The sequence below is a fragment of the Sitophilus oryzae genome, unplaced genomic scaffold (assembly GCF_002938485.1).
Source record: "Sitophilus oryzae breed Bouriz unplaced genomic scaffold, Soryzae_2.0 scaffold_808_pilon_pilon, whole genome shotgun sequence".
Classification (NCBI taxonomy): domain Eukaryota; kingdom Metazoa; phylum Arthropoda; class Insecta; order Coleoptera; family Curculionidae; genus Sitophilus; species Sitophilus oryzae.
In genome coordinates, this window is record NW_022147426.1 from 4434854 (window position 1) to 4458774 (window position 23921).

The 23921-nt window shown below is 34.2% G+C and overlaps 1 protein-coding gene across 2 annotated transcripts in view; it reads left to right on the plus strand.

Annotated features, from left to right (window-relative positions):
* The window catches only part of LOC115888751 (protein winged eye), an 87926-nt gene that overhangs the window by 12717 nt on the left and 51288 nt on the right, over positions 1-23921 (plus strand). For both annotated transcript variants that reach the window (XM_030908587.1, XM_030908589.1), the window contains exons 2-3: positions 19172-19317; positions 21342-21488. In XM_030908587.1, coding sequence (XP_030764447.1) covers positions 19215-19317; positions 21342-21488 — 250 coding nt within the window. In that variant the 5' untranslated portion in view covers positions 19172-19214. The remainder of the gene's footprint in view (positions 1-19171; positions 19318-21341; positions 21489-23921) is intronic.

A 23921-nucleotide genomic window follows, 5' to 3' on the forward strand; every position in this document is an offset into this window, starting at 1 on the left:
ATGATTAGGTAAATTTCGAACTCCATTGATAACCATTTTGCCAAATTATAAGTCGGAGAACCTACAGCCGAAATTTAGTATTACTTTAGCCGAAATATTCACCGAACATATTCTAGTTTCGTCTCAAGAAAAATACCCAATTCCAAAATTTTTCGGGCTATGATCCGTGTTCTTGAGCAAATTGCAGCCGGTACACTCTGTGCGCAGGATTTAGTTTGGGTGCTCTTAGTGGTTGTCTTAAAGTATTCGTCTTCTCAATGTAGAGACTGACCTTTCTTTGGATGGTTGATATTGCTATTTGTGATTGGCATTACGATTCTTTTTAGTGAACGGAATCACGCGATTCAATTTCTCTTAATGAATCGATTCCTACGATTCGTTGATTTGAACAAACTACAAACACATTTTTGGAAATAACTTTTACATCCTTTCCAAAAAAGGACTAAGATTAATAAGGTAATGCACGGATAAAAAAGATAGACTTGAAAGAAAGTAAAAGAAAATATTTTGCCTGAAGAAAAACTCTCTTAACTCAAGAAAACTGGTTTTCTTAAAAGTTCGAAAATTTCTCTTGAATCTATTTTCATTCAACCAAGTGCAAGTTACTTTGTTTTATGATAATAAGAAAAATACGCTAGGAAGTACTTCATTCAAGAAACACGGTCATTTTTCCAATAGCTAAATACTCTTTTGATGAAAAATAATAACGACACGCAAAGACGATGACGAAGGACGGTATATACAATCAGTCGGCAGTCCGATCAGTCGTAGTCGTACATCATAGTACGCACGGGTTTTGTTGCTTGGAATTTTTCACTTGGAATTTTGCATAATTTGCTTTTTAAACGCATATCGTATAACAAATTAGTGATCGTTATTAACATGCATTTGTCATTTTTTATGGACAAATTTTAGGATATATGGATTCTTTCAAGGAGTTTCTGAAAAATGGAAATTAGAGCATTTATTTGCTATATTTGAAGATAAGAGACATTTACCTAATGCACCTGTTTAGATAATGCATGCGTGACTATAGATAGAATAAGAATATAGGTATATCAAAATAAATTTTAGTTGAGTCAATTTTTAGAATTTAGAATTTTGAATGAGTGGGAGGGGGGTTAATCACTTCGACCTTACAGATCCATTGTGTCCCCCTTTCTTGAATCATAACTCATCATACAGTCCCAGGGCTTTGACAAAAGCCAGTATCTGGGACGGTTTTATAGAGGGTAGTTCTCCATCTCCAATATCAGTCGTACCAAAATTCATGGCACGAATGGTTGTCGTCTCGGCGCACTCAGTGATGAGGTGTACTGGTGTTTCCCCATCTTCCCCACAGAATCTGCATTCGCCGTTTCTTCTTAGTTTCAATCTACCGAGGTGTTCATTGAGGAGACAGTGTCCTGTTAAAAACCCCGTGACAATCCGAAGATTGTTCTTACTCAGACCCAGGAAGATCTGTGATTTTTCTTGATCATAAGCCCTCAGAAACTTCTTCGAGTGTCTTAGACCATTGCAAGATGGAATCTTCCAAGTTCTTGAGTTCCGCCTTGAGTTGGTTACCACTTGGAAAGCAGAACGGTTCTGGTCCAGTTAGTGGAGTGTTCGCTCCTTTCCTAGCTAGATTATTTGCTTTTTCATTGCCTTCTATCCCTTGGTGAGCAGGCACCCAGTGTATGAGGACTTTGTTTTCTTTGCCTAATGTATTCAGCTTCTCTATGCATTCTTTGACCAATTTCGAATTGATTGATACTGAGTTGATCGCCTTTAACGCTGCTTGACTATCAGATAAGATGGCTATTTCTTGTTTCCGATAGTTCCTATCTAAGATAAGTTGTACGCATCTCTCGATAGCGTAGATTTCTGCCTGTAGGATACTAGGGTAAGTGCCCATTGGTTCGGAGTAATTAGCTCTCGGCCCAAACACTCCGATCCCTGTTCCCGTATTGGTTTTGGAAGCATCAGTATACCAAGTTATGGTATGGTCTTTTAACTGCTGGGCAAGCGTTTCGCTCTTCCAATCCTTATTGCCCAATACTACATTGACATGTTTGTCAAAGTTGTACTTTCTTGGCATATCGTCCACTGGGAGTTGCAGGAGTGGTATTTCCTTTTTGAGGGTGTTCCAAGCCCCTGATCTGACAATTCTCCCAGTACTAATTCCGTTAGTGACCATTCTAATCATTGTCGCATTGGCATATCTACCAATGACAATGTGCAGTGGTGTTAGATCTAGAATGACCTCCATTGCTGCTGTTGGACAGGTTCTCATGGCTCCTGTGATGCAAACACATGCTAGTCTCTGGACTTTGCATAGGTTTAGCCTTGCCGTCCGTTGCTCTAGTTTTGTGTACCAGGCAACTGCTCCATAAGTAATCATGGGTCTTACTATCATGGTATACATCCAGCGCAAAATGTTAGGGGAGCAGCCCCATCTATTTCCGGCCAGTCTTCTGCATATCATGAGAGCCTTTATGGCTTTGCTGGTAGTGTTCTTAATATGCCTGTTCCACAGGAGTTTACTGTCCAGGGTTATTCCCAGGTATTTAACTTCCTGTGTTGGCAGTATTTCTTTTCCATCTAGTAGTTGAGTCAATAGTATTCGCTATTGGTTTAAGAAAAGTGTCTCTTTAATCAAGAAATGTCCCTTTTCAATCAAGAACTTTTGCATGAATCAAAGAGACTATTGTTCTTGTAGCAATAACTTCTTTGGGTCAAGAGTGAAATACTTTGGACAGATAGATTCTTCTATTCTCTTAAAGTAATTTTTTAAAGCTTACGAAAAGATAGATAACGCTTTGGGCAAAGAAACGTCGTTCGTGGCCCTATTGAAAAGCGCCAATCTTTTGGGTCAAAGTCATATTCATTTCGACTGAGAGATCCTTTTTTTCAGTGTGGTGATTAACTTTTCTATTACCATCTACAGTCCTGAAATCAACACGTAAAATTAAAAAAAAACGATAAATCGAAATCCAAAGAAACTAAAACTTAATAGGCAGTGGCAGTAGTAATTTTAGTCCGTTTTCTTTCGTTCTTTTTCACGAGAGATATTTCCGAATTCGTGAACGCGTGGCCACGGTCTCCTCAACCGCCGTCGCTCTCCCCGGCCCCCCCACACCTCCGCCCATGTCCCTGCCCCCCGTCCCCGCCTATGCGCGCCGGAATATCCACCTCCGGCTTTTAAAGCGCGATAGGCGATTCAGAACCGGAGCTTCGGAGATATCGGCTTTAAGGAGGCACCGTACCGGTCGTAGTTGGTGTTTTGGACCGTTGTTGTGCCGTTGTGGCGTTAAAAAGCTACGATTGTGAACCGTGGTATTCGGAAAAATGGGCCAAAAGTGATAATTGGTCGGTGTAATTGTCAGAAAAATCATTTACATGTCATTTTATGGTTATTTACAACAACCACATGCCATATCGGCACGAGAAGAAGTCTTGGATCGGTATTTATATTGTCTAGGAATGAATCGCTGTGGTAATCTTCTAAGCTAGAGAGAGAAAAATGCGAAATGTTTATTACATAACCACTTAATCCGGTGCTAGATTTCATGCGCTTGGAAAAATACTATAAAAGCAAAAGCTCTTATCACAGTTTAAAGAATACATACTGTGCTCTTATTTCTTTATACAGAACATCTTGTTGTACAGGGTGAGTCAACGATAGAGTAAAGTCCATTATCTCATTTGTTTCGAGGTTTACAAAAAAATATTAAATATAAAAGTTATGAAGATGGTAAAGATACACATTTTAAAATTATTATACAGTATACAGGGTGCTTCAAAAAAGTGCGGCGAATATAACATATGTTTTTTTAAACGTCACACCCTATTTTTTATTTTATTTTTAGATTTTGTAAAAATCTCCTACCAAATAAAATTTGGTAGGAGTATTTTATAAAGATATAGAAAAAGACCTATGTAAAGATATTTCAGTTAGATGTTACAGGGTGTTCAAAATATATTTAGGAATTTCAACTACTTAAAATTAAGGAATTTCAATTTTTTTAAATGGTACACCCTATATATTATCATTTTTTCTGATAAATTTTACCAAACTCTTCAACTTTTATTTAGAATGTCATATACCTATTTTCATTAGTTTGCGATTTATTCCATTTTTTTCTATTTTTACCCATATTTTTAATACAATTGCGCTATAACATCATAGTTGCCATGACAAAAAGTAATAATTATCACAATTTCATGTCTGTTAAGCAAGTTAAGAAGAAAATTTGAATTTTAGTTTAATTTGTTGTAATAAGTATAAATGGTAGAGGTAATAGTTACAGATTTTCTTGAAATTAATTAGGCAATGTGATTGATATACACGCACAAGCTTAGAAAACCACATTTTTTGGTTCAGTACTGTATATTATATAGTACTTTGCTAACTACTATAAGGATAGATGTATGTATATTATCTAGAAAACATCTTCAGTGTGTAATGAGACGGTTTCGCGGCAGTATTAATATTGGCTTTACCAAATGAATTATAAACCAGAATTACTACGAGAAAAAACTTTACTGTATGTCGAAGAAAATTCATATATCAGTAGTCTTCAGCAATTAGGTAATCTAGTATTACCCTAATCTGTGGCTATTCGCCCCGACGAAAAATCCCAAGTGTCATTTTTCATAATATAGAAATACACCAAGAAATTCACTACTGCGATTTAGTTTATTTGAGTAAAGTTAATTAATTTTAACTAATACCAGCAATTGTAACTAATTATGAAGCTACTTGTTAAAGGTAATAAATAGTTTTGTTTTGTCATGGCAACTATGATTTTATAGGGTAATTGTATTAAAAATATGGGTAAAAATAGAAAAAATGGGAATAAATCGCAAACTATCAAAAATAGGGATATGACATACTTAATAAAAGTTGAAGAGTGTTGTCAAATCTACCAGAAAAAATGATAATATATAGGGTGTCCCATTTAAAAAATTTGAGATTTTTTAATTTTAAATAGTTGAAATTCATAAATATATTTTTTTTTTATTCTAAACTGTGAATTTAGATAAAACCATTTTTACTTAATAAAGGATATGGCCTCCTCTACTGTTCATTACAGCCCTTCATCGTCTCTCCATGCTCCTGATCAGGTTGTCGATCTTTTCTTGAGGTACAGCCTGCCACGCTGCATTCACGGTCCGAACCAGATCCCTACGAGTTTCACGAGGCATACCCATTCTCAAAATTCTTCTTTGGACCGCGTCCCATACGTGCTCGATGGGGTTGAGGTCAGGAGATTATGCCGGCCAGGGTAAGATGTTTAATTCATGAGCATTGATAAACTCACTTACCACTCTGGCCGTATGAGGCCGTGCATTGTCATGCATGAGAATGAAGGTTCTTCCAAAATCATTGGCATATGGTAACACGACAGGCTCAAGAATTAAATCACGATATTTGGTTCTTGTTAGAAACCTTTCAAGAAAAACGAGATCGGTTTTTCGGCCTAACTGGACTCCTCCCCAGACCATAACTGTTCCACCTTGATAAGGGTGCACTTCCTGAACATGATCCAACCGAATAAAATTTCCCAGTTCTCTCCTTACCCTAAACCTTCTCGAATCCGGATGAATTCCAAAGCGTGACTCATCCGTGAAGAGAACATTGGCCCATTGTCCATTCGACCACTGAACATGATCTTGAGCCCACAAATATCGTACCTCTCGATTTCCTCTCGTTAAGGGTTGAGCTCTCCAGGGTCGTCTGCTTCTTAAGTTGACCTCTCTTAATCTATTGCGAACAGTGTCAGGACTAACGGTTACATTATGTGTTTCCTGGAGAACTAAACTAAGATCTGGTGCTGTAAGAGTCGGTCGGCGTCGAGCATTTAATTGTAAAAAATTATCTTGCTGAGGGGTAGTAATGCGATGTTGCCCTGTGTGCCTTTCAGCAACATCACCACTTTCACGGTAGCGTGCACTTAATCGCGATATTACACTTTGCGTTGTATTTAATGCTCTAGCTACGTCGATTTGGCGCATTCCAGCTTCGAGCATACCCATGGCCCTTAGCATTTCGTCTCTGTTAAGATGTCTACGCTCCATAATGTCGTTTAATACTAAACAGAGTTATTTGAATGAATTCTGGCCAGTTATCATAAAAACATAGCCAGTACAGGTTAAATTCGAACAATTGGTGCTAGGTGTTTTTTATACATTTGACAAAAAATGCACAAACACTTCTGCAAATATCCCAAATTTAGAAATAACTAGTGGGACTACTTCGTTTCAATCGAAGTAGAAAGAATCGGCCTATACAAATATGTGGTTGTTTATTCAAAACATTTATTTTTAACTTTAATAAAATGATATCCCTAGATTTTTCCGGTGTGTGTATTTAATCTATTCATCGTTACAATATTCATAAGTCTTCAAACTTAACAATGACGTGGAGTAAAATATTGAATACCGAAAATCAAATGCAATAAAAATAATATAAAATAAATAAGAAAAATATAATATAATGTAAAAAATCACATCATTTCCCGGAAGACGAATTGGAAATGATAGAGCAATACAATAACCAGCGAGGTTCCTGGTAAAATATTCCTTTTAACCAAGACAAAAAATATTAATTTTGGTATCAGCAAACCTTCTTATAAAATAAAATTCTTGTACAATGTTATTGCATGTACGTCTACTTTTTCGTACAAACTTTTAACGAGTTTTCATTTCGTTTTTTATTGGCCCCGAACCGTTTTAACCACATTGCAACTTTTATTGCCATCTTTCGTGACCACTAAATTTATAAATATTAAAAGTTTGACATTTAATCGTGATTAGACTTATAATTTATCTTTCGGTCTGCCCTGTCGAATATTAACGACTGGGGTAATATACACTGAGACTAATATACCGGGTGTTGCATCGTCGGACGGGACATAGGAAATCCCATGTAAATTTTAATGGGGTCAATTATTGGCTTCCCTAATTATTTTAGAGAATAATTCTATTTAGGTTTATTGAAGAGCACTAAAACCCACATTCAAAATAATAACTTTAGATATTTTTGATTAGCTCGTTTACGAGTTATCGCCCGATTTCTTTTTAAATATTTCTCCTTTCTTATGGCCCTGTATTTACTTATGAGCACCAGTCAAGGTAAAAGATAACTGACAAATGAATTTGTCATTTCAGAAATTTACCTATTTAGTGCTTTATTATTATTGAAAACTCATTCCTACATTGGAAATCTTAAAGATGTATTTATAAATACAAATTAATATGAATTAAAGTAAAATAATGTAATCAATTACAAGGTTAATTATAGTATTATTACAATATTCAATAACTTATTAATTTAGGTACTATTAAATTGTTAGAACTTTAGGATTTAAGAAGATGTTCAAATATTCCTCCATCGACTGCTAGACAATAACCCAGGCGATCATAAAATTCTCTTCTTACATTCGTTAGTTGGGAAACTGAAATTCTATTGCATTCGGCAGAAATAGCATTTTTTAACTCGTCTAGATTTGGGTATTTTTTATCCTTGTATATCCTGTTTTTTAAATGGCCCCAGAGAAAAAAAATCATTGGGCGAAATATCAGAAGACCTTGCTGGCCAATTTACTGTATGATTTAGGCCAATAACGTTTCCGTTAAAACTATTGTCTAAATATTCCCGAACAGCCAGGGTACTATGTGCCGGGCAGCCATCCATTTGGTACCAAACTTCCTGATTTTCCCTAGCGGCATCATGTAAAGCAGGTAAAATATGATTTTCGAGTAGTTCCAAATAATATTCTGCATTTAAATTTCGCCTAAGAAATAATGGCCCGATAATATTGTGTCCGAATATTCCTGCCCAAACATTTACTTTCTGTGGATTTTGCGTCCTTGTTTCGACAAACCTGTGTTGGTTTTCTTTGTTCCATTATCGATAATTTTGAACATTGGGTTCATTATTTAAGGTAAACGTGCATTTGTCAGTGAAACATATGTTTTTTAAAAATTCCCTATCCGTGTATGCTCTTTCCATCATATCAAATATCTCGTAGCTCTTGGTAGATATCTGCACGTAGCTCTTGGTGCTTTTCATATTTGAAGAAATAGTATTTATGTCGTTTCAAAATTCGGCCCGCTTTGTGGAAATCTATTCCTAAACTAGTCCGGCCCGTTTCCCATTAAAATAAAATGATCAAAATAAAATTACAAAAATCCTTTCAATTACAATTATTCCAAGTACTTCTTTGTCGATTCCAATCTATCAATCGACAATCTATCAATTTCACAAAAACATAGCCTAAAAACACCTATTATAATACAGGGTGTCTCAAAAACATGTACAGAAGCAAAGTTGTGTTTATTTAAAGTGCGGAACCGGCCCGGCCCGAGGCCCGACCCCTATTGACAGTGCGAAAACGGCCCGGCCCGTGGCCCATGTTCGGGCCGGGCCTGGCCTGAGGCCCGTTCGGGCTACCCGGCCCGTGCAGATCTCTAGCTCTTGGTGCTTTTCATATTTGAAGGAATAGTATTTATGTCGTTTCAAAATTCGAAACGCTGTAGTGTGATCTATTCCTATTTCATCCTCAAGTTTCCTTGTGCTGATCTTTCCATCGTTCCCTTCCACGCACAATAAAACTTCCAAATCGGTATCATTTCTTGCCTCTTCTCTTTGTTCCTGCCTTGCTTCACATCTGCAGTTATGTATTAGGGTACCTTTGGTCTCAAATCTTCCAGGTATCGGTCTATTCGGATACAGAGCAGCAAACATGTCCGACACCTTTTGATAACTATTTCCTTGATAATACCATTTAATCATCAATACTTTTTCTTCGGTAGTGTAATTCATGGCTAATTTTTTCGATGTAGGTATGAGTTTTTAATAATAATAATAAAGCACTAAATAGGTAAATTTCTGAAATGACAACTCCATTTGACAGTTATCTTTTACCTTGACTGGTGCTCATAAGTAAATACAGGGCCATAAGAAAGGAGAAGTATTTAAAAAGAAATCGGCGATAACTCGTAAACGAGCTAATCAAAAATATCTAAAGTTATTCTTTTGAATGTGGGTTTTAGTGCTCTTCAATAAACCTAAATAGAATTATTCTCTAAAATAATTAGGGAAGCCAATAATTGAGCCCATTAAAATTTACATGGGATTTCCTATGTCCCGCTCGACGATGCAACACCCGGTATGTAAGTAGTGAATTTTCGTATACAGAGTGATCATTAAGTCAAATGCAATGAAATTATAATTCAACGGGAGGACCTGATAGGGATAGTGATAGTGATCTATAGGCAAATAATTGTATTTTCTGTCAAAATCTTTCCCAAATCTGTGTATACAGGGTGTTTCAAAAAACATGTGCCATCTTTCGTGGGGAGATTATTCTTCACGTAAAAATATGATTTATTTTTCATATCAACATAGGTCCGATTCTGCTTTGTTTTGTAGCTACTGGGTGTTAAAAGTCTTAATAATTTTTCGATACATATTTTAATGCTAAAAAAAGTGTCGATAAATTCACCAGGGACGTGCATATAGGTTATCACTGGAATATCTTTCAAAAAAAAAACATGCGCGCCACTGATTTTTAACAGAAAAAAATATAACACCGAAACTGAAAACATTTAAATTACTCAATTTGTAGGTAAATGTCGTTATTGATTGGCTAAAAATAAAACACTTATCGGTGAAAACGGTTATTTTTAGTTTGTTTGTTTACTTATTTAAATCATATTTTGTTTGACTTTCTCTATAGGGAGTTTTTTCGAAAAGAAAAATACTAAGTAGTCGTTTATTAAGAAAGTTGATAAGATTATTATTTTTATAATGTTTTTTTATTAAGTTGTTTTGATATTTTAAACTGTTTTTTTTTTCAAATTAGTAATGTTCTAGCCAAAAAATATAACATATTCCGGGTGGGACAATCAAGGCTGGAAACATAGGAAATCGCATACAAATTTTGAACTGTCCAAATATTGGCTTTCCTCTTGATTTTAAAGTCGTAAATAGTTTTTTTGAAGGTCTGCGTATGTTGAATATATGTACATGCCAAATATGAATAATTTTGAACAAGCCGATTTTAAATAATTTAAGAAAAACGGCATTTATTTTTAAATTGAAACTGAATTGGTCAGGCAAATGACCTTAAGTTGTCAACCTATGATTTTGTGAATATTAAATTATAGTTTCTATACTTTAGAGCTTTTGCCTAATTCGAATAAATTTTAAATTACCAAATGCATTTCGGGATACTAACCGTAGGCACTGTAACGTAGCAACACAGATTATACAGATTATGAACTTTGTTTTTTCTTTATTGATTTTCGTGGTTCCAATTTTCGGAATCGGGCACTCGTTAGGTTACTAGTCTGTGCACATAGCACGCCCACTTATGGCCTCTAAAATTGTGCACAGCGCCTGACCGGCACATTTATTAGAGAGATATCGGAAAACCGAATAGCGTCATGCAGTATTTACGCGTACCTTATCATGGTTACGATATGCGCGAGTCAATTTTTAACGCAACAACCGCTAATAACGTTACCGCCTGACGTAATTTGCGGATCAATTACACCAAGCGCTATTTCTAAAATGGCATGTGCGGGTATTTGACAACCGCGGGGCCGGCCGGCGAGATCTTTTATTTTAGGTTATATTTGAATTGTTTTGAATTATTACTTTAGTTCTATTAGGTAATTTGATATTTAAGTAGCTGGGATTAGTTTTAACCTTGTTTATATATTTTTAAAGTTGGTCAACCGACTAGACAAAATGTGCTGCCAACTGGAGGACAAATAGTGAACTTTTCGGGGCGGAGTCAAAAATATCGATTATTTTCGTTATTTTCCTCAGAGTAATGTAATAATATAGCCCGCGTTTCTGCGAACTTTAATAGTGATCAGCTGATTAAGAAATTTAAACGAAACTTTTATTTTATTGTAAATTGTGGATTATTTTTGCCTGTTATTTAATACGGTTTGGAATTCTAAACCGTATTAACAAAGAAATTATTATTTCGATATGTTGGTACATTATTTAAAATAATTTATGATAATGCTAATTGCTGTTGATTAATATCTAAAAAAAAGTTGCAGACCTATTTTAATTTGATTTAATGCAGGTTTATGAAAGAATCATTTCATTCTTAGATTATTTTATTCTAAATTGAGTGTTTTACGAATTTTACGATATTTTTTTTGAAAACATAAAACTTTTTACATTTTTGATGCCAACTAATTGGCATGGTATTATTGGTATGGAAATTAGCCAAGAAAGAAAAGAATTGGCTATAACTTGTAATTTTTCGAAAAAAAAACATATTATACCTATATCGCTGAAAAGCTTAAAAAAATGGCGCTTTTTATGAAGTCATGGCCAACTATATATAATCAACAACCATTTAAAAGAAACATAATGTTTGTGTCATATGTCAAAAATGACAGGCTTTAGAAGAAAAAAACAGGAAACACAAACTCATTAGGTATGTGATTATCTACAACTTTTATCTGAAAACTTTTTGTCTAAAATACCGTATGATCGAATAAAAAGGGCGTCAGCGATGGCTATGAAATGACGATCGATGATATTTCCCATATAATTTTACATATAAAATGACAGCGATCTTCATTTCATAGCCATCGTTGACGCCGTTTTTATTCGATCATACGGTAGATTATAATGGAATTAGAGACAAATTTTGAAATAGCCAAAATTTGTTTTTTTCGAAATATCTAGTAAGCCTTGAACTTCTCCGAAAAATCCGAAAGGCGCATATTTATGACTCCACAAAACTGCAATTCTTTCCCCATTTAACCAACCGACTCTCTATCTCCAGTAGTTTCCGAGATACCCACAGAGAACATCGTAGGAAACTCACGCTGTATAGTATTTAGAAACTAACTATTATTATTTGACTAGATTAATTTTATTAATAAGACTTGATTAATTTCATTTAAAATAAATTTAATCAGATTTTTTTTTCGATTCTACTACCAGAAAACCAAAATTATATGATAACGCACTTTTCAACGAAGTTGAAGGAAGATATAGTGTATCTATCACAATACTTAATAGAATTACTACAATCAGAAGAAAAACAAAAAGAAAAAATACCCAAATACCTTCACCTACTACTCATCTACAAAATAAACTAATATAATCTCTTATAAAAACACTACACAACTACTTCTTGTATTCTACACTGAAAAAATTATCAAACTTACTAATTAATCAAAAAAGAAAAAAATAACCAAATTATCCCTTCACCTACTACTTATAACTACAAAATAAATAAACTATAAAAACACTACTAAACTATTTCTGGTATTCTACACTAAACATTATAATTATACTTAATAAAATTAATCTAATTTTACACCACAACCACTACAACTACAAAGAAATAAGAACATTTTTTAAAACTAGAAGAAACAGAACTTCGATACGTGCGACCAGTATAATAGATCAAGCGGACAAAGAATATAAAATACTTTAAAAATGTGCATTCAGAAAGAAAAAATATCTCGAAAATTATCTAAACAAACATTTTTTTTTCTTATCAGTGAAAAGCATCGGCCTCGTCGGCCTTGCGGAATTTGTCGGGTATTTACAATGGTCGAATTGTATAATTACCAGCTTTTATAGTATAACTAATAGACAAAAAGTATCTGGGCGATTAGTAACCAATTGGCACAGTCCGAAAATTATCGATTTTTATTTTCTCTGTTTTTATTGGTCGCTTCAAAATTCAGAGTAACAAAAAATATTTTTCTGTAGTAAAAGACCGTGAAATACGCCCCGCCATCTGGTGCTTTACATCCATAAACGTCTTAGGTTGAGCTACTTTAAAAATTCATATACAAGGGTTTTAATTAAATAAATATGGCACAGAATATGGATTCCACCTCTTCCAATTTTAAAGAACCTATAAAGAGGCTGAGGTTTACAGCAGATGGCGACTTAGCCCTTCTAAGAGAATTTGTTGCTTTTGTTGCCCTAAACCCACTGGCAGACGTTGAACAATAAAGCACTGGAAATAAGCACTTTAGCCCTTTAGTTTTAAAATACCTAGTAAACAAAACAATTTCAAAGTTTTAAATTCAAAGTTAGGTTAAGTTAGCCGATAACTATAAATGAAGAGAGTTAATACCACCTCACGTAAAGGAACTAACACCTGGCCTTATTAACGTCCATGCACGCTATTCGGTTTAGCGATATCTCTCTATTACGCTGGTTATTGTTATTTTACGCGCGTTTATTTTTGCGCACAGGAAATTTTACTCGTTTGCACATCGTCATAAAAAACAATTTTCGTACCACGAATTAGGGACAAGATTTTTATCTGTATACTTATAGGATACCTAATCTGTGGTAGTAGTGTAGGCAGCACAACAAATTACATTTGACAGTGATAAAATCATCGGTCGACAACTTGATAGGTAGCCTGATCTAATCCATCAGTACTTACAAAGTTCCATTAAAAGTTTCTTCTAAAATCATTAGGGAATCCAATACACGAGTCCCTTAAAAAATGTTCACCGTATCAATTCGATACTAGGGGTATACAGTAGATACGATTTCTTGCAAAAACCGCATCTCATTTTTTTTCACAGACGCGGCCAACTCAGATGCCGCCGTACAAAAGTCGTTTTGCACGAACGATATTCTATTGTTTCTGGGTTTTTTCGCGTAGAACCAAATTGGTCTCACTTTACGGGAATTTTGATACATTTACGCTAAATTTAAGAACCGAAATGAATGTAAAAAATGTTAACGTAATTATGTTTTCTGCAGACATATTTTAGCGTAAAGAAAAAGTACGTTGTTTTGCGGGTTCATTCATAATGATTAGAAAATAACTTATCTAATACAGGCTTGATGCATTCTCCGCCGGTGCTGCCACCATCGGAGAATATCGTAAAAAACTAGCATATACAAATACACGGATTGAAATAGCGAGTATACGAAAAATGTATTATTTAATTATTCTAAAAATGTTAGGAAGTATAATTTGTGAAAATTCTAGAAGTAAAAATAAAAAAGTAAATATTCTGATATCTTCAAAATATCTAACTTGTATTATAATTTATTATTCCAGTAAAAAAAACTTTTTAGATTAGTTCAACTACGGTAGCGAGCATAGTTTTAATCACCGGTTTTGCTAGTGGGGTCATAATTGGGGCTATTTCGGCTATAACGAAATTTTTTAAAGGTACATCATTATAATTTCAGAAGATGTTCATAAAACATTTAATCACTAGTTGATTAAAAAAAGTATACCACTAAAAGATCGCGCACACTATACCTGCACGGACCGGCACGGACCAGACCAGTAAAATCTACCGGTGAAGGTGACCGTGTTATTTAATAGAGTAGAGCACACTAGACCAGTACCAGCACGTACCGCCACAAGCCACGACCGTCAAAACAGGTCGTGTCGGTCAGGGACAAATACGACCGGCAATATTTATGCCTGGTCGTGCTGGTCCGACCTAATGTGCGCACCGGCGAACCAGCACACCTCCACAAACATGCAAATATTGAAGGGTTTGTCAGTATTTCGAGTACGCTAGCTGGCTCAAGTCGCATGAAGTAGGTTAGATTTCGTTTATTTTTGTTCGAACCTTTAAATCGTTTTAAATATGAATGAAGAAAAGCTTATTTTACTGGTACAAAAGTATCCAGAGCTGTGCGATACGAGCCAAGCATTTTATATATAGAGACCAAGAAAGAAAAGATGCAATATGGGAGTCGATAGCAAAAAAAAATAATCAAATTTGATTTGTCACATTCGAAAATATTGGAAAAACTTTTCTTCGAATCTTTTTAATTCAGGAAACAAATGATGAAATTCGCCATATTGCTTTCTCTTTTGATTTATAGGGTGAACCCAAAATCTTCTTTTTTTCTTAGCTTCCTTCTCTTCCTCCTCTTCTTCACACAACATGGCTAAAATAATAATTTCTTACTCTGAACTACTCATTTTCAATACTTCTATGTTGCACGCTCTAGTAGTTGAGCCTTGACAACTGTACTTTTTTCGAAACTCTCGCTTATGTTGCTGGTCTGTGACGGTAAAGTGTGCGATGTCATGCAGGATGCAGGTTTGTGCTGTGCTGGTCCGTACTGGTCCGTGTAGGTATAGTGTGCGCGATCTTTAATATTTCAAATTATATTTTATCCTCTCATAGTATGTCTATTTATTTTTTTGATTACGTAACGGGCACTTTGTTTACTCACTTGTTTCGTCGAACTGCTTGAATCCATTTTTATTAAACGGTTTTATTTAGCTCGACCCGTACGGTATTTATTTGTTTATTTATTTGGGTCAAAATTAGAAATTGAAATTTAAGTACCTTCCTGTTGTCAGATTGATCTGAAATTTGGTACTAATAATTACTCATGGGAACAACATGGAAACAATAAATAAAAAAAACAAACAAAAATAAAAACGAAACTGCTACACAACGAAAAAGAAGGCTCAAAAAGGCGAAAGAAAAGTATAGAACGAAACGTGCAAAAGAAAGTGAAAATGAAACCTATAGTCGACTACAGAAACGAAGAGAACGGTTAGCAACAGAAACACCTGAGCAACATGATGCCAGGTTAATAGCACAACGTGAGAGGCAAAGGCAGCTGGTAGAAACACCTGAGCGTCATGAGTCCAGGCTAGCATCACAACGTGTCAAACAGAGAGAGTTGTTAGCGGCAGAAACACCTGAGCGTCATGAGTCTAGGCTGGCATCACAACGAGAGAGACAAAGAGAGTTGTTAGCGTCAGAACCACCTGAGCGTCATGAGTCTAGGCTAGCATCAGAACGCGACAGACAGAGAGAGTTGTTAGCGTCAGAAACACCTGAGCGTCAGATTGTAATAAATTATCAGGTAAAAAACCATCTAATAATGATGCACTAAATGAATTAAATAGAATGAGGAATATTCGGTAGGCATTTCCGTTAAATACTAAAACTAGAAAAAAAAATCGGTAAAAAAACTTTTAAGTTAAACGGTTTTATCTTATGTGCATTGAAAACTAGAAAATAATAATAATAATTAGGTATTTTGAACTTCTAGTTCAGAAATATTTTAGTACTAGGCAGAATAGCTTTTAGGCATATTAGACTAAAATAAAAACGTGGGCCCCTCTGAAATCCTACCTATGGCAAAGCATATCTTTATACTTTGGTAGATCATGAGCTCGGCGTTCGCTGGTGAAGCCGCCACGGCTGGTTATTGATTGTCAAAATCTCCAGTTACGATTATAGTAAGTCGATGCAATCCACACTTAGTATAGAAGAAAGTATTACAGCAATAGTTAATGGGCCCCACGTTTTTATTTTAGTCTAATATGCCTAAAAGCTATTCTGCCTAGTACTAAAATATTTCTGAACTAGAAGTTCAAAATACCTAATTGTTATTATTATTTTCTAGTTTTCAGTGCACATATGATAAAACCGTTTAACTTAAAAAAAATTTTACCGATTTTTTATTTTCTAGTTTTTAGTATTTAACGGAAATGCCTACCGAATATTCCTCATTCTATTTAATTCATTTAGTGCATCATTATTACATGGTTTTTTACCTGATAATTTATTACAATCTAATTCCTCAATACATAGCCCTTCCAGAGACTTGACTCGACTTAGAGCCACGTATGCTTGCCCTTCCTCAAACAATTTTGAGCCCAAATACACTACTGCATGGTCGACTGTGCTGCCCTGCATTTTATGGACGGTGGATGCCCATGACAAAATTAAGAACAAAATTAAACAGCGTTACATCACACAAACCTCTCATACCTGAGTGTTTTATAGTCTCGGTAACTGCACTAGCAAAAAACTAAAATATTATGACAAAACCACGATTTCAATATTATTTTAATGCGATCATATTTTAGTGAGACCAACTGTGAACTATATACTGATAATTTCTGATTTTTTCCGTTGAAGCGCTGCCGTCGGAATTTGTTCAAATCAAGTGAAATGTACCAAGCCTATACAAACAAGTTAAAAGCTTGTTTTAATCCGCAGGTAATCCGCAAAGGTTCCAACCCCCACCTGTAATACTTGCACCTATTCAAGACACACCCTGTATATTAATTTTAACGCGGAGGTCTTTTCAATCAATACCGTTTTTAATAAGCAACAAATTTTTAATGACACAAGCAAATTTCTTCGGCTCAGGAAACATCGATTAAAAAGAAAAACAAAGCTTTCTTTGCAATTACGGTCGAAAATTGTTATAATCTTCGGAATAATAATTATAATTCGAGAAATACTCGCTCGGACGGAAAAGAGAACGACAAGAAAAGGGAAGGGATTAATAAGTATTCGAAGCTTGTAATTTGGGTTGAGTCTCCACTGTCATTAAACGTAATAGGGCATTGCCAATCGAAGCAGCAGATTCTGTGATAAAAATTATAAATTACGTAACTTTTTTCGTTTTAGATTTTCGAAATTTTCGTTTTAAATTCCTTTTTTCCTGGTTAGAAAAGTGTTTTAACATCAGAGAAATAAGTAAACCTCCATACATTTTACCGGTAATTCCCGGTTCTTTTGAGCTTTTTTGTTCTTTTTCAAAGAACCGGTACTCGGCACTCAAGATACCGTTATTTTTGGTACTTTCGGGACCCAGTAATAATAATTAAACCATCATTTTTTGTTATGTGTATCAACTAGTGATGTTAATATTTCAGAAATTTTTGATTGTTGCAGCAAATTTCTGAAACTTTCGGAAATTTATGAAATATTAGGAAATTTTACAATTTTATATATTTTTTGTCGATACAAAAAAAATAAATTAAATAGACATTTGATACCAACATGTAAGTGAAAAAAAAAACAATAAACATAATATTAGTTGTTACATTTTTAATAAACAATACATAATCCATTAAAGTCATAAACATAACCCATAACAAAAATCATTTGGTAACATTTGTATTTTGTGCATAAACCACGAACTATTACTATGAATTAAAAAAAAACAAAAAAGCACGAAATATAAATTTAAAAACATAAAACACAAATAACTAAATTATTCTATTCGGGAATACTTTCAGGCCCCGAGCTGGTTCCATCTTCATAGGGTATTATAGTAGTAGTAGTACTGTCTTCGTCAGTTTCTATTTCCAAATCAGATATATTTGATGTATCATCTGGTTCTGATTCTGAAGGATGGACCTCTACCTCCACGAGTTCTTCTAGTGGTTCTGGAGGAATTTCATGTTGTTGAATATCATGCTCCCTATCCACTTTTTCTTTTTGTAGTAATAATTTATTGTTATGAGCTACGAACATTATTTTACCGGCTCTTCGTGCAGTTAAGCGATTCCTTTTTTAGTATGGATAAAACTGTAAGTACTGAAACTTCTCTCTGTGGCTGCAGATGACGTTGGTAAAGACAGCAGAGCAACAGCTAAATATTTCAACTGAGTATTTTTACACATTGCTTGCCACCAACTTAGACAGTCTACATTTTTAACTGACATCCAAACGTAGTCGAGAGCCCATAAACCCGATTTGGCGCAATAATTTGTTACATCTGTAAAAATGGCTTATTATTGACAAACTGAGGATGATTGTTGGTGATATTGTTGATAAATTCCATAGCGGCTATGTGTTCTTCATTGTTAAGGTGCTCTCCCAGGAAACAGGGGTCCAAGAGATTCGCGGCAAAATGCATTGGTTCAAGAGCCATAGGTTTTTTATTTTGTAAGCCGGAGAAGCATTCTTTTTCTTCTGACTTAAGAATCGGCATACTTGATACACTTTCGTTAAATTTTTGCTCAATGTCTTGAATTTTGAAAAGAAATTTCTTGCAAAATTCGGATTTTTGCGAATATTCGCGATTTTGGGACCGAACATTTCGGAAATTTCTGAAATTTCCTGCAAAATTCGAATGGAAATATTCGCTACCAACATCACTAGTATCAACCCTTTACTCTGCTCAACAGCAGAGTAAAAATGTAGAAAATTTGTTGGTGTAGAAAATTAATTTTTTACCTACCCAACCCTGGTCGCAGTAATTAACTTGCACCCTCAATCTGTAATCTTTGTTGAGAATACCTGTAAAAGTATGGCAAGGTTTGACATTCCACCAAGAAATTTTAAGAGAATTATCAATAAATTTATAGGAACTTAATAACTTTTCATATACATAGATACAAATGATCGATTAAAAATCATGTTTTTGTTGCAGATCGCAATTTGGCGGCCTGGGGTGGCCGCTCTCCGACAGCGCCATGTTGGGCAGCGCCGCCGGGCCGGGGGGGTCAACGCAGAGGGGGGGCTTGTGGCCACTGGCCCCCGCACCGGCTCCCTCGGCCACTACATTTTCTACAGAGGGTTAGTATTTTTTTTTATGTATTTTTTATATCAACGTATTTCTAGCAATTAAAATTTATATTAAAAGTAAATTTATTTATAATATTATTACTTTTAAATATGTGGAATAAAAGTAATACATTTTTGTCATGTCATCGATTTTGTTAAAACTGCTGTTATTTACTAAGTAAAAGGCGTAGAAATAAGAAAATATAGATCATTGTAGTTCTGTCTTACTAGAACAGTATTTAATAGATGTTCGAGAAGTTTTAACCATCATCAAAAATAGCTGAGAACAAGGGTCCAAAAAATTAAATTTCCTACAAAACTGAGGTATCAAAAGGAGTATATTCTCTGAATCTACATAAAATTTCCTACAATTGGTGAAGTTTTCATAATTTTATTTCTATAATATTACTCTCTTTCTAAGGCCTTTAAAAGTGTATATGCTCTGATTCTATAGTCTGTGAAACGAATAACTTTGAATTTGACAGTTCCCGCGGGCTTTTCTAGTGTTAATTTTATTAGGTTAGGCAACTTGCGGCCATGCTGACGCAATGCAGTCTCTAATAGAACAGCCTCGGAGCGAGATTTATGACGTCACGCTAACATAATTATTCCTTATATTTGACTATGGCTGAAATCGTACTCCATAGTCAATGTAGATAGTTTTAGTGTTAAGAATAATAATTTAAAAAAATATGTGGTCAACTTTTGACAAGTTTATATTAGTTTATTAATTGCAGTAAACATTATGTGGTTTGTGGTGTGAATATTTTATATGCAATTTTTTGGATTATATTCGACACTATTTTTTTTATATGACACAACACTGATGAAGGCTATAATGTTAGCCGAAACGTTTTTTTAATCCAAAAAAAAATAATGAAAACCCAAATGAAAACTTAATCAGCGTTTTCCCGAACCTAAATCCCAAGAAAATCAAGAATTTCAGAATAATTTTACATTATAAAATGACAGCGATCTTTATTTCATAGCCATCGCTGACGCATTTTTTTCTATGATATTGTATTATTTGCAAATATAATTTTTCGAACATTGATACTTGCAAAATATATGTACATATAAATTTTGTGAATGCAAATAATAACAAATCACTATTAGTATATATTGAATGTTTTTTGTTAAATTAGATCGATTTTCAAACCCCAAAATTTAAAATATATTTTACATTTTATCCATTATCTTATGTACCTATTCATTATTTGTATATTGTAAAACATTTGATGCATTTGTATGGTTCATAGTTTATTTGCCAAAGTATTTATTACTATAAATAGGTATATATTATATTTATTAATTGTATATTATGTATATTTCATGTAAACTATATCATTTTTAAAATACAAAACCAAAATACGAGGAATAATTATGTTTTCCATGTATTCTACAACATATTTATTAATCCGTATCTAATTAGCGTGACGTCATAAACCTCGCCCGAGGCTGTTCTATTAGAGACGGCATTGGTCTGATATTTAGAAATGTCAAAAGCTGATGACATTTTTACTTTTGACAGATATGCCATTTCGTGTTGATTTTTTGCAAGAAGAGGAAGAACTGTCACTTGTTTTATTATTTTCCTTTTCTATTTCACGAAAGTAAAAAGAGTTACCTATCTGATTCGTTCAGGCACTCAATTTAAAGAATACTTAAAGGATATCAGTTACTTTTTTGATAGAGGGATTTTATATTTGCCATGTTGGTAAAAAATAACGGTCAAAATTCAAAGTTATTCATTTTATAGACTATACATACAATTTCCTACCAATGCTGAAACTTTCATAATTTTATGGCTATAATTACTAAATAATTAGAAATTTAATTTGGTAATAGTTTCGACGTCTTTGATGACGCGCACACCAACTTGTGTTGATTTTTCTGTAAAATAATTTTATTGAACAAATTTAATATTTTTTGATCTCTCTATTCGAAATAAACGATTCGCCAGTTACATCAAAGAGTACCTTCGATGATTACAGCTTTACGACGTTTTTCATTCTGTATTCTTCTCTCTTCCTCAGGACTGAGTAAGTACGGCGTGTACTCGCTTTTCCCCGGGGGGCCGACTTTCGGGAGCGCCCTGTACTCGCACGCGAGCACCATCGGACGTTTCGCCTCCGGCCACATACAGCAATCATCAGGGAACACCTTTCACGCAGCTCACAAAGGTAAGAAGCTTCCACTTTTACTAAGAAGATTTGTGTTTTTATTTTGCGTTAGAATTTCAGTACTTAGTATTTTATAAGAAAAACTAGCGTGTATAGTGTGACCAACGGATCTGGAGCTACGGGGTATCGGCAGGGGAATGCAGTTGTAAACAAAACACGCCCAATTTCATTCATAAAATAGGCATGGGCGTACGGTGTTATATGAAAATAATGTGTATCATAAATATAATACTCAGATTAATAATTTTTTTCAAAAAACTTTATGCTGTTTGAATCGTTACTGTTGAGTTAGCAGATAAACACTAAAAGCTTTTATTAAAGCTCCCTTAAATATTTTGAATCATTTTATTATTGTGTTGTTAATATAATAGAAGAAATAATTACAGCTGGGGGTTGGAACTTTTGGTGTTACACAGCAAAATAAAACACTAAATCAGTACAATACACCAAAACACTTTTAATTTTACACTGGACGCATGTTCATTGCTAACCATGTTCGCTATCAGCAGATGATCAAGACTGAGTCTTGAGGTATATTTATTTATATATCTGTACTAACTATATTTTTTCTATAATACATAATTTTAGATATAACTATTTCCAGCAAAAAAATCTTGAAAACAGTTAACTTTGGAAGCGCAAACATATAATTTTACTTCACCAGTAGATCCAATATTGCCATTACACCAGATATTGTATCGCTCCACCAGCAGTTTTTAAAGATTAGGTCATTTGTTCTACCCATATGTTTCATCCAAATAGATAATACTTGGCTATATTTTCGAATTTCGCGTATATATTTATATCTCTCTCTGCAATATAATGGGCCGCTCCATTAATATTTATCTCATTATTTTGACATTTACGCCAAAAATTCATTTGATTTTAATAACCCCCTAAGCGTTTCCCTGCAAAAGGAAAATTCGATTCTTCCTGCAATTTTTGCAAAAGCTTTCTAATTGCGGGGACGAGTTTGAATTCGAGATAAAATCTATTTATCAAATTCCTGACCACTTCGAAAAAGTCCTCGAGCTTTTCGACAGCAGTCTCACGTGGTCGTTTCTTTCCAGAGCTGGATATCATTTTATCGGGGTTAGTTTTCAGCCTTTTTATCTTCTCTGTGTGAATTTTTTATAGCCGATACGCTAACTCCGGTATAAAAATATCCGCTCAAGTTTACGTTTAAGCGGCACCAAAGCGAACTCTCTGTAGCTTCTTCATCGCAAACCCTATTATGAACACAAGAAAATAAACCAAATGAGATTTCATCCACGTTATTATTAACTTACCTATATAAATTAGCTATTATTTTCTCTTGTCTGACTATGTAGCGTCTTACCCTTAACAAATTTATTCATTTTAAAACACAAATATACGATCAAACTTGATATTAATAATTAAAAACTACGAAACGAAAAACATTATAACAAGATAACAAAATAATAAAACACAACTTAACTATCAAATATACGAAAAATATAGGAATAAAGTTTAGGATAACCGGTATAAAATAATGAAATAAAGTAATAATGATCAAAAAAATTACACCGCCACTGGATATTTCAATAGTATTCAATATTCCTACTCTTTTCAGAAGAGACCGTGAAGTTTGGGGATAAAGCAAGCGAATAGGAATGGCGTAAAAGCCATGGCAACCGCGTGGTAACAAATCCTGTGACGTACTCTGACCAATCATGTTCGACGAATAGGCGGCCATGCGCGGCGATGCCGGTTTGCTAATGATATCGTTGAAAAATCTTCAACTTCTTTCATAATAAAGCAGATTATACAGAATGAAAGAAATAAGTTATTAAATAAAACATATCGAACAATATGAACTACGTTAAAATTCCTTAATAATATACGTCAGAATATATGCTAAACACATTATATATAATAAAAATATATTAAATTTATAGTTCATGTCTGGCAATTTTGCAATTTTATAGATAAACGTGGCAATATCGATTTTTTTTTCTCGCATTCCTTCCGTAGCTTCAGATCCGCTGGTCAAACAGTACCCGCGACTTCGTTCGCGTCGAATTAATCATTTGTAATGGCGATGATAAAGCAAAGCAAGAATTTCCATTAACATACAAACTGGATAAAATTTTCTCACTTTTATGTCAGCATGAGAAAAAACAATATGGCGATATTATTATATAACTTGGTAATATTTGAGGGGTAGTTTCATCTCGTTGGAATTTGACTTTCGAAAAATCCGTTTGCCAAAAATAAGCTTTTTACGTTAAGCAGTTTAAGCAGAATCGTGGTTAAGAAATTACCCAACTTTTTGGAAGACCCTGTATGATTTTTTAAAAAATTTCAAAATATGTAAAAAAACCAAATAATTATACTTGTCCAAGCGTTTTCCCGAAAAACTAACAGTTTTTTAAATAACAAATATTGTAACATTTGAGGGGCGTTTTCACC